The sequence below is a fragment of the Kogia breviceps genome, chromosome 19 (genome assembly GCF_026419965.1).
Source record: "Kogia breviceps isolate mKogBre1 chromosome 19, mKogBre1 haplotype 1, whole genome shotgun sequence".
Classification (NCBI taxonomy): domain Eukaryota; kingdom Metazoa; phylum Chordata; class Mammalia; order Artiodactyla; family Physeteridae; genus Kogia; species Kogia breviceps.
The window spans coordinates 44,808,196-44,820,429 of record NC_081328.1 but is presented as its reverse complement, the minus strand read 5'-3'; the positions used below and the strand labels follow the sequence as shown (position 1 = coordinate 44,820,429).

At 44.1% G+C, this 12,234-nt stretch overlaps 1 protein-coding gene across 2 annotated transcripts in view; it reads left to right on the top strand.

The window, feature by feature from the left end:
• Positions 1-12,234, top strand: part of PITPNC1 (phosphatidylinositol transfer protein cytoplasmic 1) — a 259,452-nt gene that overhangs the window by 140,676 nt on the left and 106,542 nt on the right. The window contains exons 3-4 of one of the 2 annotated variants that reach the window (XM_059047030.2): positions 2,692-2,780; positions 3,813-3,820. In XM_059047030.2, the coding sequence (XP_058903013.1) occupies positions 2,692-2,780; positions 3,813-3,820 (97 nt within the window). The remainder of the gene's footprint in view (positions 1-2,691; positions 2,781-3,812; positions 3,821-12,234) is intronic. The other variant, XM_067022241.1, reaches the window with a different exon arrangement.

Genomic DNA, 12,234 nt, shown 5'->3' with positions numbered 1-12,234 from the left:
TCGGCCACTGGACCAAGAGGACGTGATTCAAGTCATGCCACCTTTCCAGAAGAGAGGTTCTTGTTTGATGCCAGGTAGTGAGTTTGAATGACAGGCTTCTCCTTGGAATTGTAGGCAGTATACATCACGAAAGGTACAGCAGCAGTGGAGTCTAATTTAATTCCATTTTCCTTTGCAGCCCTGATAAATTATTGCTGCAGGGAAAAATGAATTTTACTTTCCCAGACAAAAATGATTTGAATGTTGAATGTGCTCTGGGGAAGTCAGGGGCTAGGAGAAGGTCTCTAGTGGGCTTAAAACTATTTAAATGGCATCTCACAGAATTTGTTCCAACGCCTCCTGTGCCTGGCCTGGTAAACGTATTATACCAGAAGTGCTTCCTTTCCAGACTGTTTAGAAGTCACATAAAATCGTATCGGCCATCTTGGCTAAATGTTATGTGTTTTCGGGCGTCTCGTTGGAAAAGGTATTTGATTATAGTGCTGCATATTCTGCATACATTGGTGGATGAAGCAGCTAAGATAAAGATTCTAGAGCCTGGAGTCGTGACCACTTACAAATAGGACAAGTTTCAACATGAGTGGAAAATGGCAAGTGTTTGTCATCTTCCTTCCAGAAAATGATTGTTGCTTAGTGATGTGGTTCTGCTGGGAGACTTTTTATTTTTATTTTTTTATTTATTTATTTTTTTTTATTTTTTATTTTTTTGTGGCATGCGGGCCTCTCACTGCTGTGGCCTCTCCCGTTGCGGAGTGCAGGCTCCGGACGCACAGGCTCAGCGGCCATGGCTCACGGGCCCAGCCGCTCCGCGGCACGCGGGATCCTCCCGGACCGGGGCACGAACCCGTATCCCCTGCATCGGCAGGCGGACCCCCAACCACTGCGCCACCAGGGAAGCCCGGGAGACTTTTTAAATGACAGAGGGATTGAGTTATGGAGGGAGGAAGACTTGGGCCCCAAAGTGGTATCAAGAGGAGCCTGGTGAATCTCGGGAGGGGTGCAGTGTAGACGGAACACCTCCCGCACTAGAGAACAGTGGAGAAAGGGCTCTAATGCTTGTAAGGAGACATAAGTACTTTGTCTAAACTGAACAATGCCTAACTTACTTTGGAGAGATTCCACAATCCTGTTTCAGTCCTCTTAAAAGCACAAGAAAACCACTTGCCTGTGAGTAGAATCCACACCTCCCTGTATGACCCTTTGGCATATCACTCTGGGGTGTGGTGGCAAACAGGAGGGCACCTGGGGGACGTTATGCTCGTGACCGCTTCCCGCAAGCCAGCCCAACGCAACTTTCCCACTCTCAGCGTTGACCCCAGTTACCCTCCAACTTCAGCGACTGAAAGAATAAATCCTAGGCGAAAGCTGTAAAAACCACTGTCGGGAAGCAGCCCCTTCTAATCAGATTGAAGGGAAGGTACATGAGCAGTCACTGCAGAGATGATTTTATGGGAGTGAGACATTCTGCGCTAGATCAGCAAGAAGAATTGTCCTGTGAATTATAAAACTGCTCTGTGCGGCCCTCACAGCACACCTGAGGGCAGTGGCCTCTGTCTGACACTCACCCGGCTTCGGGCAGGGGTAGGGGGGCATGGGGGGGGGCGGCGTGCTGAGTATCCGCCTGGAGCTTTCTTTGGGTTAGGTCTGACCAGCCATCAAAAATACATATTTGTCCTTTAAAAAGCAGGGACTGGATACTGTCAGAAATAAGAGAAACAATTTGGGAAGACATGCAAGGTGCACAGTATTTTACTAGCTCTGGATGTCATTTAAACCCCATGTCCAAGAGGGGTTGGGGGTTTGGGGTTCGTTTACCTTGATGTCTCCCCTCTCTTAGCTAGATCAGCTTGCAATTCACAACCGCTTCTTGATGTTCTTTATTGCCAACACGCAGCCCTCAGGAGCTGGGAGTCTGCGTCATCGCGCTGGGTGTGAGGTACTGCTAGACGCTGGTGTCCCAGACACTTAGCTGTAGGCATCAGCATAGGAAAGAAACAAAATGGTAGCATCTGGAAAGACAGAAAACGCCACAGTAGAGTGCTGGGGGGGAATAAAATCATGCAGCCATACTTCAGTAGTATATCATTCTATATATTTAAATATAACATTTAAAGGAATTCTCTGGGCCTGCAGTAAGCTATAGAGTTTGCCTCAGAAGGAAAACAGAACAAAGCAAAGCAAAACTTAATTCGTCCTTGGTTTACCAAGGGTCTTGGAACCTGTGCCCTTGGGTTTTCCTTGTTTTGAGAATGTTTTCTGCAAATGGCTGCCCGGGTGCCTGTTCCAGAGGAATGACTCTGTCTTTGCATTAGTCTCCTGGGGCTGCAGCAGCAAATGGCTCTGAACTGGGTGGCTTTAGACAACAAACACTTATCCCCTCCCAGGGTGGAGGCCAGAAGTCTGAAATCAAGGTATTGGCAGTGTTGGTTCTTTCTGGGGAACCAGTCCGTTCTGTGCCTCTCTCCTGCCTTCTAGTGTCTGTGGCCATCCTACGTGTCCTAAATATGAACTGAGGACGATTTAACTACGGTAAAGACCAGGGAAGTGGGGACCGAGTGGCTACAGAGAGAAGAGCGGAAATAGAAGTCCTCTGGTTTCTCTAGCAGTCAGTTTCTCTGCAAAGATACGGTAGCAGGGTGAGGCCCTGGACAGACTCTAATTGTCTTTCTTTCTTTCTTTTTCTCGTCTTAGCAAACTGCCTAGTTGGGCTAGAGCTGTTGTTCCCAAGATATTTTATGTTACAGAGAAGGCATGGAACTATTATCCCTACACGATTACAGGTAAGTCCTTGTACACCCAGTATGTCGCACGTATCCATGCAAGGACATAGGAGGATTCAGATTTCACTGACTGAGGGTGGATTACCCAAGCAGAGACTGGTGGGAACGCTGTGGTATCTCCCTGACCCTTTGCCTCCATACTTTTAGGTCAGCGCTCTTCTGAGCAGCGGGCTGGGGGGCTTAAGCCAAACTACTCCTTCTTCCTTCTTAAAGTGATTGTAGTAAATAACATATGGAGACGAAAAGGGAAACTCCTTTTAGTGACAATTCCAGAGATTTCATGATCCTTATTTCTCCCTCTTTTCTCAGTAATCCCCAAATAATGTTGAGCTGGGGTTTGTTCATAAACAAGTTGTTTATTTTGACTTGTTTGCTTTACAAACGCCCCCCCACCCCTGCAAAACAAAACCTGACTATAATTTATATGAAAGGTTCTGTTGAGTCTCTGCTCCAAACCACTTCCTTTGCAATAGGATAATATGAAAATCACTTTCTTCCTCACTTGTAGTGGAGTGATAATAACACTCAGTGTTGGTACTGAACTAGACACTGGCCAAAAATTTAGAAGGTTTGGTTCCTGCCCTCGAACACATGAAAATTCAAGATCCCATTTGAATGTCATCCTAACAGGGTCTTCTTATTGGTTTTAAAAGCTGCTTTTCCACTTGAAAGATTTCCTTTGGGGTTAATGAAATGCACTACTGGAATTATTAGTCTTTAATTCTGCTTTTCTAAGGCCAACTCTTTGTTTTTTAATTAGCTACAAATCTATAGGCTAATTGAATCTTATCTTACACTCCTTGTCTACCCAACCACAGAAGTATGTGAAAGAGTTTCGAGAGCAAACATGGAGACACTTAGTATTTATGAAAGTTTACTCCTCGGAAGGTTTCTTTACCACATTTTTAATAATTATAATTCAGCAATATTTATTAGTTCTGTGGTTTTATATTGCATATAAGTGTGGTCTAAATCATCCTTTTCTCTCTCTTTTTTCTTTTCCCTCTTGTCCAAATGAACATCTGGGACCAGAATACACAGTAAGTTTCTCTTAATCATTTAAAAATATTCAACCTAAGATCAGTGGAGTAATTGGAACTTCCCTTGTGCTTCTCATCTTATCAATGTAATAAAAAAAAAATAGAGGATAATTCAGAATCAGAAATATTTAAATGTAGGCTATTACATAGTTATATATAATGCAATAATTTGAATGTTCTCATTTGTTCAAGAGTATGGATGTTAATTTAAAATGCCTTTATGTAATTAACTTTTGCTTGTATTTTTAAATAGCTTGACTGCTCTACTTGTGATAGTTCAGTGTAATAGAACAGTTTCTAGCAATGTGGTATTAAAGAGATGGTGGTAGTTATCAATGGAAGGTGAGGCTTTTCCTTATAGTCTGTGACCTGATCCCTCATAGAAAGACCTTGAAACGAAAGGTCAAACTATTGACATTCAAACTATTTTACTCAGATTGGACAGTCTCGGTGGCTTGATAAAGTCGTTTAATTTCTACCTGTCCTAAGAGCCTGTAGAGTCATTACTTACACTAAAAAAACAAATGTCTGTAAGGTCATTGTGTTGTGGTATTTTCATTTGGATCATTTTCCCCAATGACAAACAGGTCAAACTGTCATAAGAAGAAAATGGTTAACTGAGCTGTGATGGAGTTGAGTTTTTAGTCTTAATCAAAACAGCCAAAGGGGGGCTTCCCTGGTGGCGCGGTGGTTGAGAGTCTGCCTGCCGATGCAGGGGACGCGGGTTCGTGCCCCGATCCGGGAAGATCCCATTTAAAAAAAAAAAAAAAAAAAAAAAAAAAACAGCCAAAGGGGAGAGAGATGGTGAGAACTACATGGAGAAAAATGATTCCTCATGTCCTTGGTATGAGCATATGGTATATGCATGGCACGTAGTCGATTCTCAATGAATAGTTACGTCATTCAGTGAATGCATGGGTCAAAGGTAGATGGGTAGTCCCGACAGATACAAAAGTGTCACCTGCTTTGGAGTCAGGTAGGCCTGAATATCCTCTGGTTCTTACTAGCTAAAGTTCTTAAGTAAATGACCCACAGCTGCCAGTTCTTGAACACATGCTGGTCCATTACTGTGTTCTCACCCACCCTTTGCAAAATGAAAGAAAAAAAAAAGTTTTTCATAAAATTAAATTTATTCCACTTAAAGGACCGTTGATAATTAGAACCCTCATTCTTGGGTATTAAAATATCCTTTCTTTTATGAAATGAAGGAATATATATAGCACCCTCCCCAATGACCCTCTCTTTGGGGAAAAAAAGGCAGTTCTACGGCAAAATACAATCTTTACAATTTAGAAGTCAGGGAAACGCGGTTCTAGAACAAGGAGCTTAACTTCTGTGAACCTAAGTTTCTTCATCTCTACAATTGGGATAATCCCTTTTTCGTAGAGCTATTAGTAGTAAGATTCAATGATCTAACACAGGGGTTAGGAGACTTTTTCTGTAAAGGGTCATATAGTAAATATTTTCTGCTCTGTGGGCCAAGCAGTCTCTGTCTCTGAGAAAGCAGCCAGAGATGATATGTAGAGAGATGGGCTTGGTGGTGTTTACCCAGGCAGTAGGCTGCTTTGGCCCCCAGGCTGTAGTTTATCAACCCCTGATCTAATGTATGGAAAATTTAGCATGTTGCCTATAAATAGCAGGCAATTAAGTGGTTCCCAGACAGCACTCCCCAGCCCCATCAACGGCACAGTCTTCAAGAGGGAGACTTTGGAATCTTTTAAATCCCGCCTCCATTAACAGTCATGCAGATTAATTCCTTTTAAGCCTCCATTTCCTCATCTGTAAGAGGGGAAAACACATAACTTTCTCGTGAGGGTGATATGAAGATTAAACCAAATAATCCACATGAAATCTCAGCCTAGTCCTTGGTACATGGTAAATCCTCAATATTCATGGTAAATCCTTCGTTATTATTATATATCATACAGTGCTGGAAGCTGCCATCATTAAAATGGAAGTTCTATGGACGAATAAATGGGACTATATCTTGGTTCCCCTCAATGCAGACTGGGCTCGTTAGACTGGACGGTGCTAATTTTCTAGGATTTAATTTGATTTGATTGATAGCTGATGTTACCCCCTTTCCCACGTCTCCCAAAGCTTGTGCGTGGACTTTTCATTTGAAATGTAATCCATAGTTGCAAGGCCAAGAGAATTCTTGTCCTTATAACTTTGCAAAGACAGTTATTTGCTGCCTTAGAATTGGGTCACCTTGACTTGACCTGAAACTGATAGTACTTATTCTCCATAAATTCATGACACCGCTGTGAAATATGGGGGTGATTAACAGAGAAATGAAGTCTGAAAAATGTTTAGTGGTATTGTGCTCATTTTTTAAGACTGTGTATTAAAGTACTGAAAACAGAAGGCAACAGAATGGAAACCATGGTTCCTGACAAAGCCATCCCCACAGGGACACACCTCCCATGGAAACCTTTCCCGCCAGTCTCCATCACCATGAACCCTGGTCTCTTGTGCCCACCTCTGTGCAGGCCATGGAGGATTTCTGAGGGGCTCATAGCCTTTACTTCTGCCCCGCCTCTGCCCCACAGTACTGCTGCAGTTCTAATCATACAGTTCAAAAAAAAATTTTTTTTTTTTAACGGTACACGGGCCTCTCACTGTTGTGGCCTCTCCTGCTGCGGAGCACAGGCTCCGGACGTGCAGGCTCAGCGGCCATGACTCACGGGCCCAGGCGCTCCACGGCATGTGGGATCTTCCCAGACCGGGGCACGAACCTGTGTCCCCTGCATCAGCAGGTGGCCTCTCAACCACTGCGCCACCAGGGAAGCCCAAGTTCAAACTTTTAAAGGGACACAAATTACTTCTGCTTGAGGAAATTTGGAGACAAACCATGAAGAAGTTAGAGTTGTATAGTCTCCTACTCAGCCCCTTCTGACTCTTTAAGTATTACTTGATTTCTTCGACGCCCTCATGTTTTTGGTCAGTTCCTCCCTAATGTAATCCTTGGGGTAGTTCCCTAGAGCTACAAAGTATCACAAAGTATCACAAATTGGGTGGCTTGAAACAACAGAAATTTATTGTCTTACAGTTCTGGAGGCTAAAAGTCTAAATCAAGCTGTCGGCAGGGCAATGCTCTCTCTGCAACCTGTAGGGAAGGAATCCCTCTTTTCCTCTTTCTAGCTTCTGGTGGCCTCTGGCATTCCTTGGCTTGTGGGAGCACCACTCCAATCTCTGCCTCCGTTTTCACATAGCTGTCTTCCCTCTGTGTGTGTCTGTATCTTCACATGGCATCCTCTTTGCTGCGTCTCTCTCTTCTTCTTGTAAGGACATCAGTCATATTGGATTAAGGACCTGCCTTATGCCAGTTTGACATCATCTTAACTAATTACATCTGTGCCGACCCTAATGCCCAGTAAGATCACATTCTGAGGAACTGGGGTTAGGAATTCAGCATATATTTAGTGGGGACCCCATTCAACCCATAACATCATCTTTCAATGTTAGGTTAACAGTAATTTATTACTGAGCACCAGCAATGTGTACAGCACCATGCTAGACGCTGGGCTTCGTTAAGCAATAACCCCTGCCCTTTAGGAAGTCACAGTCTGCTGGGAAATAGTTAGACATTCCAGTCAGAACCTGGGAGTCATCTGTAAGTCCTGGAGTTTTCTGGAGGCAAGATGGGACAGGCCATTACACAGCTCAGGGGACAGGCTGGCACTCAGACCTGGATGAGCTCTGGGCTGGGCTAACAGCAGAGGTTCAGACCAGAGGGCAGAATGAACGGCACTGGGCATCCAGCTAGAAAAGCGATTGCAATGTGAGAGGGAAGGCCGTGGCCCCTGCACTGGAGCCGTGAGCTTCAGAGACAGGACCAGAGTCCTCAAGAAGATGTACAGGTGAGAACAGGACACAGCCCTCTTACATAGGTTACTTGGTCATGAGATGCTGGGCTGATAAAGTTGCCAGCTTTAGCAAGTAAAAATACAGAATGTCCAGTTAAGTTTGAATTTTCAGATTAACAGCAAGTAATTTTTAGTATAAGTATGTCTCCAAAATTGCATGGGCTATACTTATACTAAAAGAGGGCTCATCTCATGTTTTTTTCCAATTTATTCTTTCTTTATTTATTTTTTGCTGCACTGGGTCTCATTGCTGCACGCAGGCTTTCTCTAGCTGTGGCGAGCAGGGGCTACTCTGTTGCGGTGCATGTGCTTCTCATTGTGGTGGCTTCTTTTGTTGCAGAGCACAGGCTCTAGGCACACAGGCTTCAGTAGTTGTAGCATGCAGGCTCAGCAGTTGTGGCACAGGGAAGTCCCTTCATCTCATATTTTATCTGACAAGCCTGTTGGGGGGAGGGGTAACAGTGGGGCAGAACTTGTCTCAGAGACTAATGAACAAAAATCAGGTTATAAGAACAGGGGCACATTGGTAGGCCAAGGGAAATGGAGGAGAGAGAATTGTATAACTCAGGAAACTGTCCTGCAGTTGACATGCCACATTAATGGTGGGGCCAATCACATGATATGTCATAACAACGTAAGTACTTCCTGCCTCAGTTAGGATTAGCTCAGGAAGTGAAATGGACTGAATGGGACAGAGTAGGAGAAAATAAAGTGAGAGCAGGTGAATACATAGCTGTCGGTATTTCAAGGAGGACCAGTGCTATGTGTTACAGTCGAAGTGCAAACAGAGGATTGTGCAAAGGAGAGAGAAATTCTGCCTGGGAGAATTGTGGGAAGATTTCATGGAGCAGGTGGGGTTTGAGCTGGGCCTTGGGGAGAGTAGAACTCCCACCTGTAGATACCTGTTCTGTCTTAGTCTGCTTGGGCTGCATCACAAAACACCATAAACTGGGTGGCTTAAACAACAGACATTTATTTTTCACAGTTCTAGAGTCTGGGAAGTTCACAATCATGGTATTAGCTGGTTCATTTCCTGATGAGAGCTCTCTTCCTGGTTTGCTGACAGTCTTCTTGCTGTGTCCTCACATGGCAGAGAGAGAGCAAAAGCAAGCTCTCTGGTCTCTTCTCATAAGGGCACTAATCCCATCATGAGGGCCCCACTCTCATGACCTCGTCTAAACCTCATTACCTCCCAAAGGCCCCATCTCCAAATACCATCACATTTGGGGGTTGGGGCTTCAAAATATGAATGGAGGGGAACAAACATTCAGTCCACTGTGCGGTCATTCCAGGCTCAGTGGGCATGTGATGTTGCTGGATCCTGGCTGCCCAGACAAGTGGAGGCCAGGTAATGGTAGCTTTGAGTTTCAGGGCAAGGTCTGGATTTAATTCTCCATAGGGAAGCAACATTGTTCCCGGCTAGTCCACTTTTATTTTCCAGCCCAAATATAGCACAGCTTTTCTTTCCATCTCCCCAGCGAGGACCTCTGGGTTTTTTTCTCTCTGGCTGCAGGTGCACACTTTCAGGCCTGCAGTGTTCATTTTGAAGCTGCCTCCCTCCTCCTGAGTAGGACTCAGCCGTGTTCTCACGCTCTCTACCCGGGAGGAGGAACCCACTCTTCTCTCTGACTACAGCGTCTGCTCCCAGGATTTAGGACAGAGGCTTTCAGTTGTCTTCATCTTTTCCCCTGTTTTGAATGCTTTTTCACTGGGCTCTTTATCCACTGATCCTTTAATCCTAAATACCTCTTCTTGATGTCATTCCAAGCCCCATATTTCCTATCTGTGCCCCAAAGCAAAACTTCCCCAAAGCCAAATTCCCAACTGGGGTCACCATACTCCACCCTCCCTCAGGGCGGCAGAGGGGCTCAGTAATACTCCGGACAGTTGTCTTTTCTCATATGATTGGTCCAGAGCATTGTATGTCTATTCCTAGGATCCCCTGGGTCTTATTTCTGACTGTCCACCTTATTACTGAGACCTCACGCTGCCATCATTTGTGAGAAAATCCAGCTAAGGGAACTTTCTCTTCAGGGTCATCTAGGGCTTCGGTGTTATCACAGTTATTAAGATGTAAAAGCTTTTTCATCACTGTGAGTGACTGGGTGTGTTTAGGATTATGTGGAAATGCCATTTGCCCAGGAAGTGAAAAAACATATCTTTAGCTCAGTTATAGGAAAAAAAATCTTAATTGTACGGTAAACAAAGAACAACACAACAGCTATTTTCCAGAGGACAGACCATCTAACCAGTTCTTCAAAACCTGCCGGTTCTTCTGAAGTTTATAAAGTCACAGAGGAAGGTGCCCAAGGAGACTGGCTGCTTTCCAAAGTCGCCGGTTTTGTTTTTCTAGGGCTAAAGAAAGGCCTCACTGGAGTATGAACGTAGCTCAGCAGCACCAGTTCAACCTCAGTAGTAATGAAGGGGGGAAGAAAAGGCTTTTCTTCTCATTTGTAAGAAATTGAAAACTCAAGCTATTATAAGTCAATAGCAGTGACCTAGAATATACAGTTGCTGTATATATTTTGCTGCCATGAGCACCCACTCCACCAAAACATCTTTTAATACGAATCCGCAGAAGAGGTGATGACAAATGGGGAGCACCCTTCTGTTAGTTGGAAGGCCAGCCGTTCCCCAAAGATAGTAGTGCGCTGTCCAGTGCTACCCAACATTTTAATTATTTAGCTGAAAGAGGTAGAAAAAGTTAACTGTAAGAAACCAGGGAGTAGGAAATGACTCTTGCGTGAGAACCTCAAATGGTACTGAGCCGCAGTGAGAGATGCGTTTGTTCAGTGGTGGCTTAGTCCAGCTGGGGAAGAAAGTCGGGCTGCTCACAATTGAGTCGTCAGTAACCCAAGGTGAACTCAGGTTATCTTCCCAGGAGTGGCACTAGGGAGATAGAGGTATTTTTCTGAAAGCAGCTAACTGGCCTGGATAGGAATTTCACTTTCAATGTTGACCTCATCAGCTTCCCCGATAATAGAAAGAGCTGATGGGTGCTGGGTGTACAGACCGACCTCCATTCCTCTGAGAGCTCTCATCCTTCTTAAGCTCCCCCTCCCCCACCTTCCACTGCGTCCCAGCCAAGCGTAGTAGAAACCCCTAAATTGCATAACCAAGAAATATTACAAGTCTAGGGCAAATACATTATTACACCTGAGCTCTAGGAGTGGTCTTGTTTGGAAGGAAATTAGAAGACAATCTGGCCATCTCAGCTACTATGTGAGCTAAGATAGAATGGAGGTCCCTAAATATTCCTTTTTTGGCATCATGGAGATGGGGTAATGATGAGAGTTAGGTCTCTGCATCCCAGTTAACCCTGAGTATCCGGGGCAGTATGTTATTTGGGGGTGGAGGGGACAACAGAAGTATCCCTTCTTAGAAATGGGGCCATATGAGCTGGGACCTATTAGGGACCAGGCCATAGAAACAGTCTTCCAGCTGGGGACGCTGGATGAGCAAGACACAAGCCACCCTCCCAGAGAAGGTGGTGAAGTCAGGTGAGTCATGGGTCATGGCATGAGGCTGGTGTCATAGAGTCAGAACAACCAAGTTCAGAGGTCTTCCAGGTTCAAGAAAACTTACTCTGGAACCATTTATAACTATCACTAAGATGGTTCATAGCCAGTTAAGTAAAGGAAACACCGGGTTATACTGATTTTAACACATTTTGTTATTGTAGAATAACAGTATCGTTGTGAATCTCCAAAAGGAGGCTGTAGTATGCAACACTTCCCATACTCTGTTTGTCCATGAGACCTCGGATTTTGCAAAGCCAGTCTTCTAAAACTTAGGGATGCTCCAGAAGCTTCTCTCAGGGTCAGAGCTATTGTGTGCCCACTAAATAAGCCAGTGGACCAATTCTATTTCAGTAAATGTTACTTTTTTCCTAAATTTTAGTGGGCTAATGTGTTGCCTGAAGATTACTATGACTCAAATACCAGAGGTTTTTTTGAAGAACTCCCAACTGTAATGATTTTTTTTTTTTTTTTTTTTTTTTTTAAGAATCAGGTGACACAGAACCTGCAGGTTCTTTTCAAGCAAAGTCAATTCTGTTAGACCAAACAGCCAAGGCAGCAGTACATGGGGATGACAGTGAGCTTATGCATTCTGATTTATTTCCATTTAGAAAATGAACTTGGTTGCGTGGGTGAACCAGTTACAAACAAGCTTATTCGCCGAAGTGCCTTTGTCCTTATGCAGGGCTAGGACTTGTCTCCACATCTCAGCAACCCAGTTGATTGCTGCCTGGGGAAGACTTTGGAACAGACAGTGTTGTTTGTCCGATTTATCCCAGTTCCATTTGCTCTAGCTGTTCTCAAGCTCTTCTTTGTACATCAAAGAAAATTAATTCAGCCATTTTGGTGGGGGGGGGGGAGAAGAAGCGAAAATATGCTTCTCTACCATAACGTAGCTTTTAAAGTTATTTGCATTTAAAAAAAATTGAGGTATAGTTGATTTACAATGTTGTGTTAGTTTCAGGTGTACAGCAAAATGATTCAGTTATACATGTATATGTATATTTGTATTCTTTTCCATTATAGG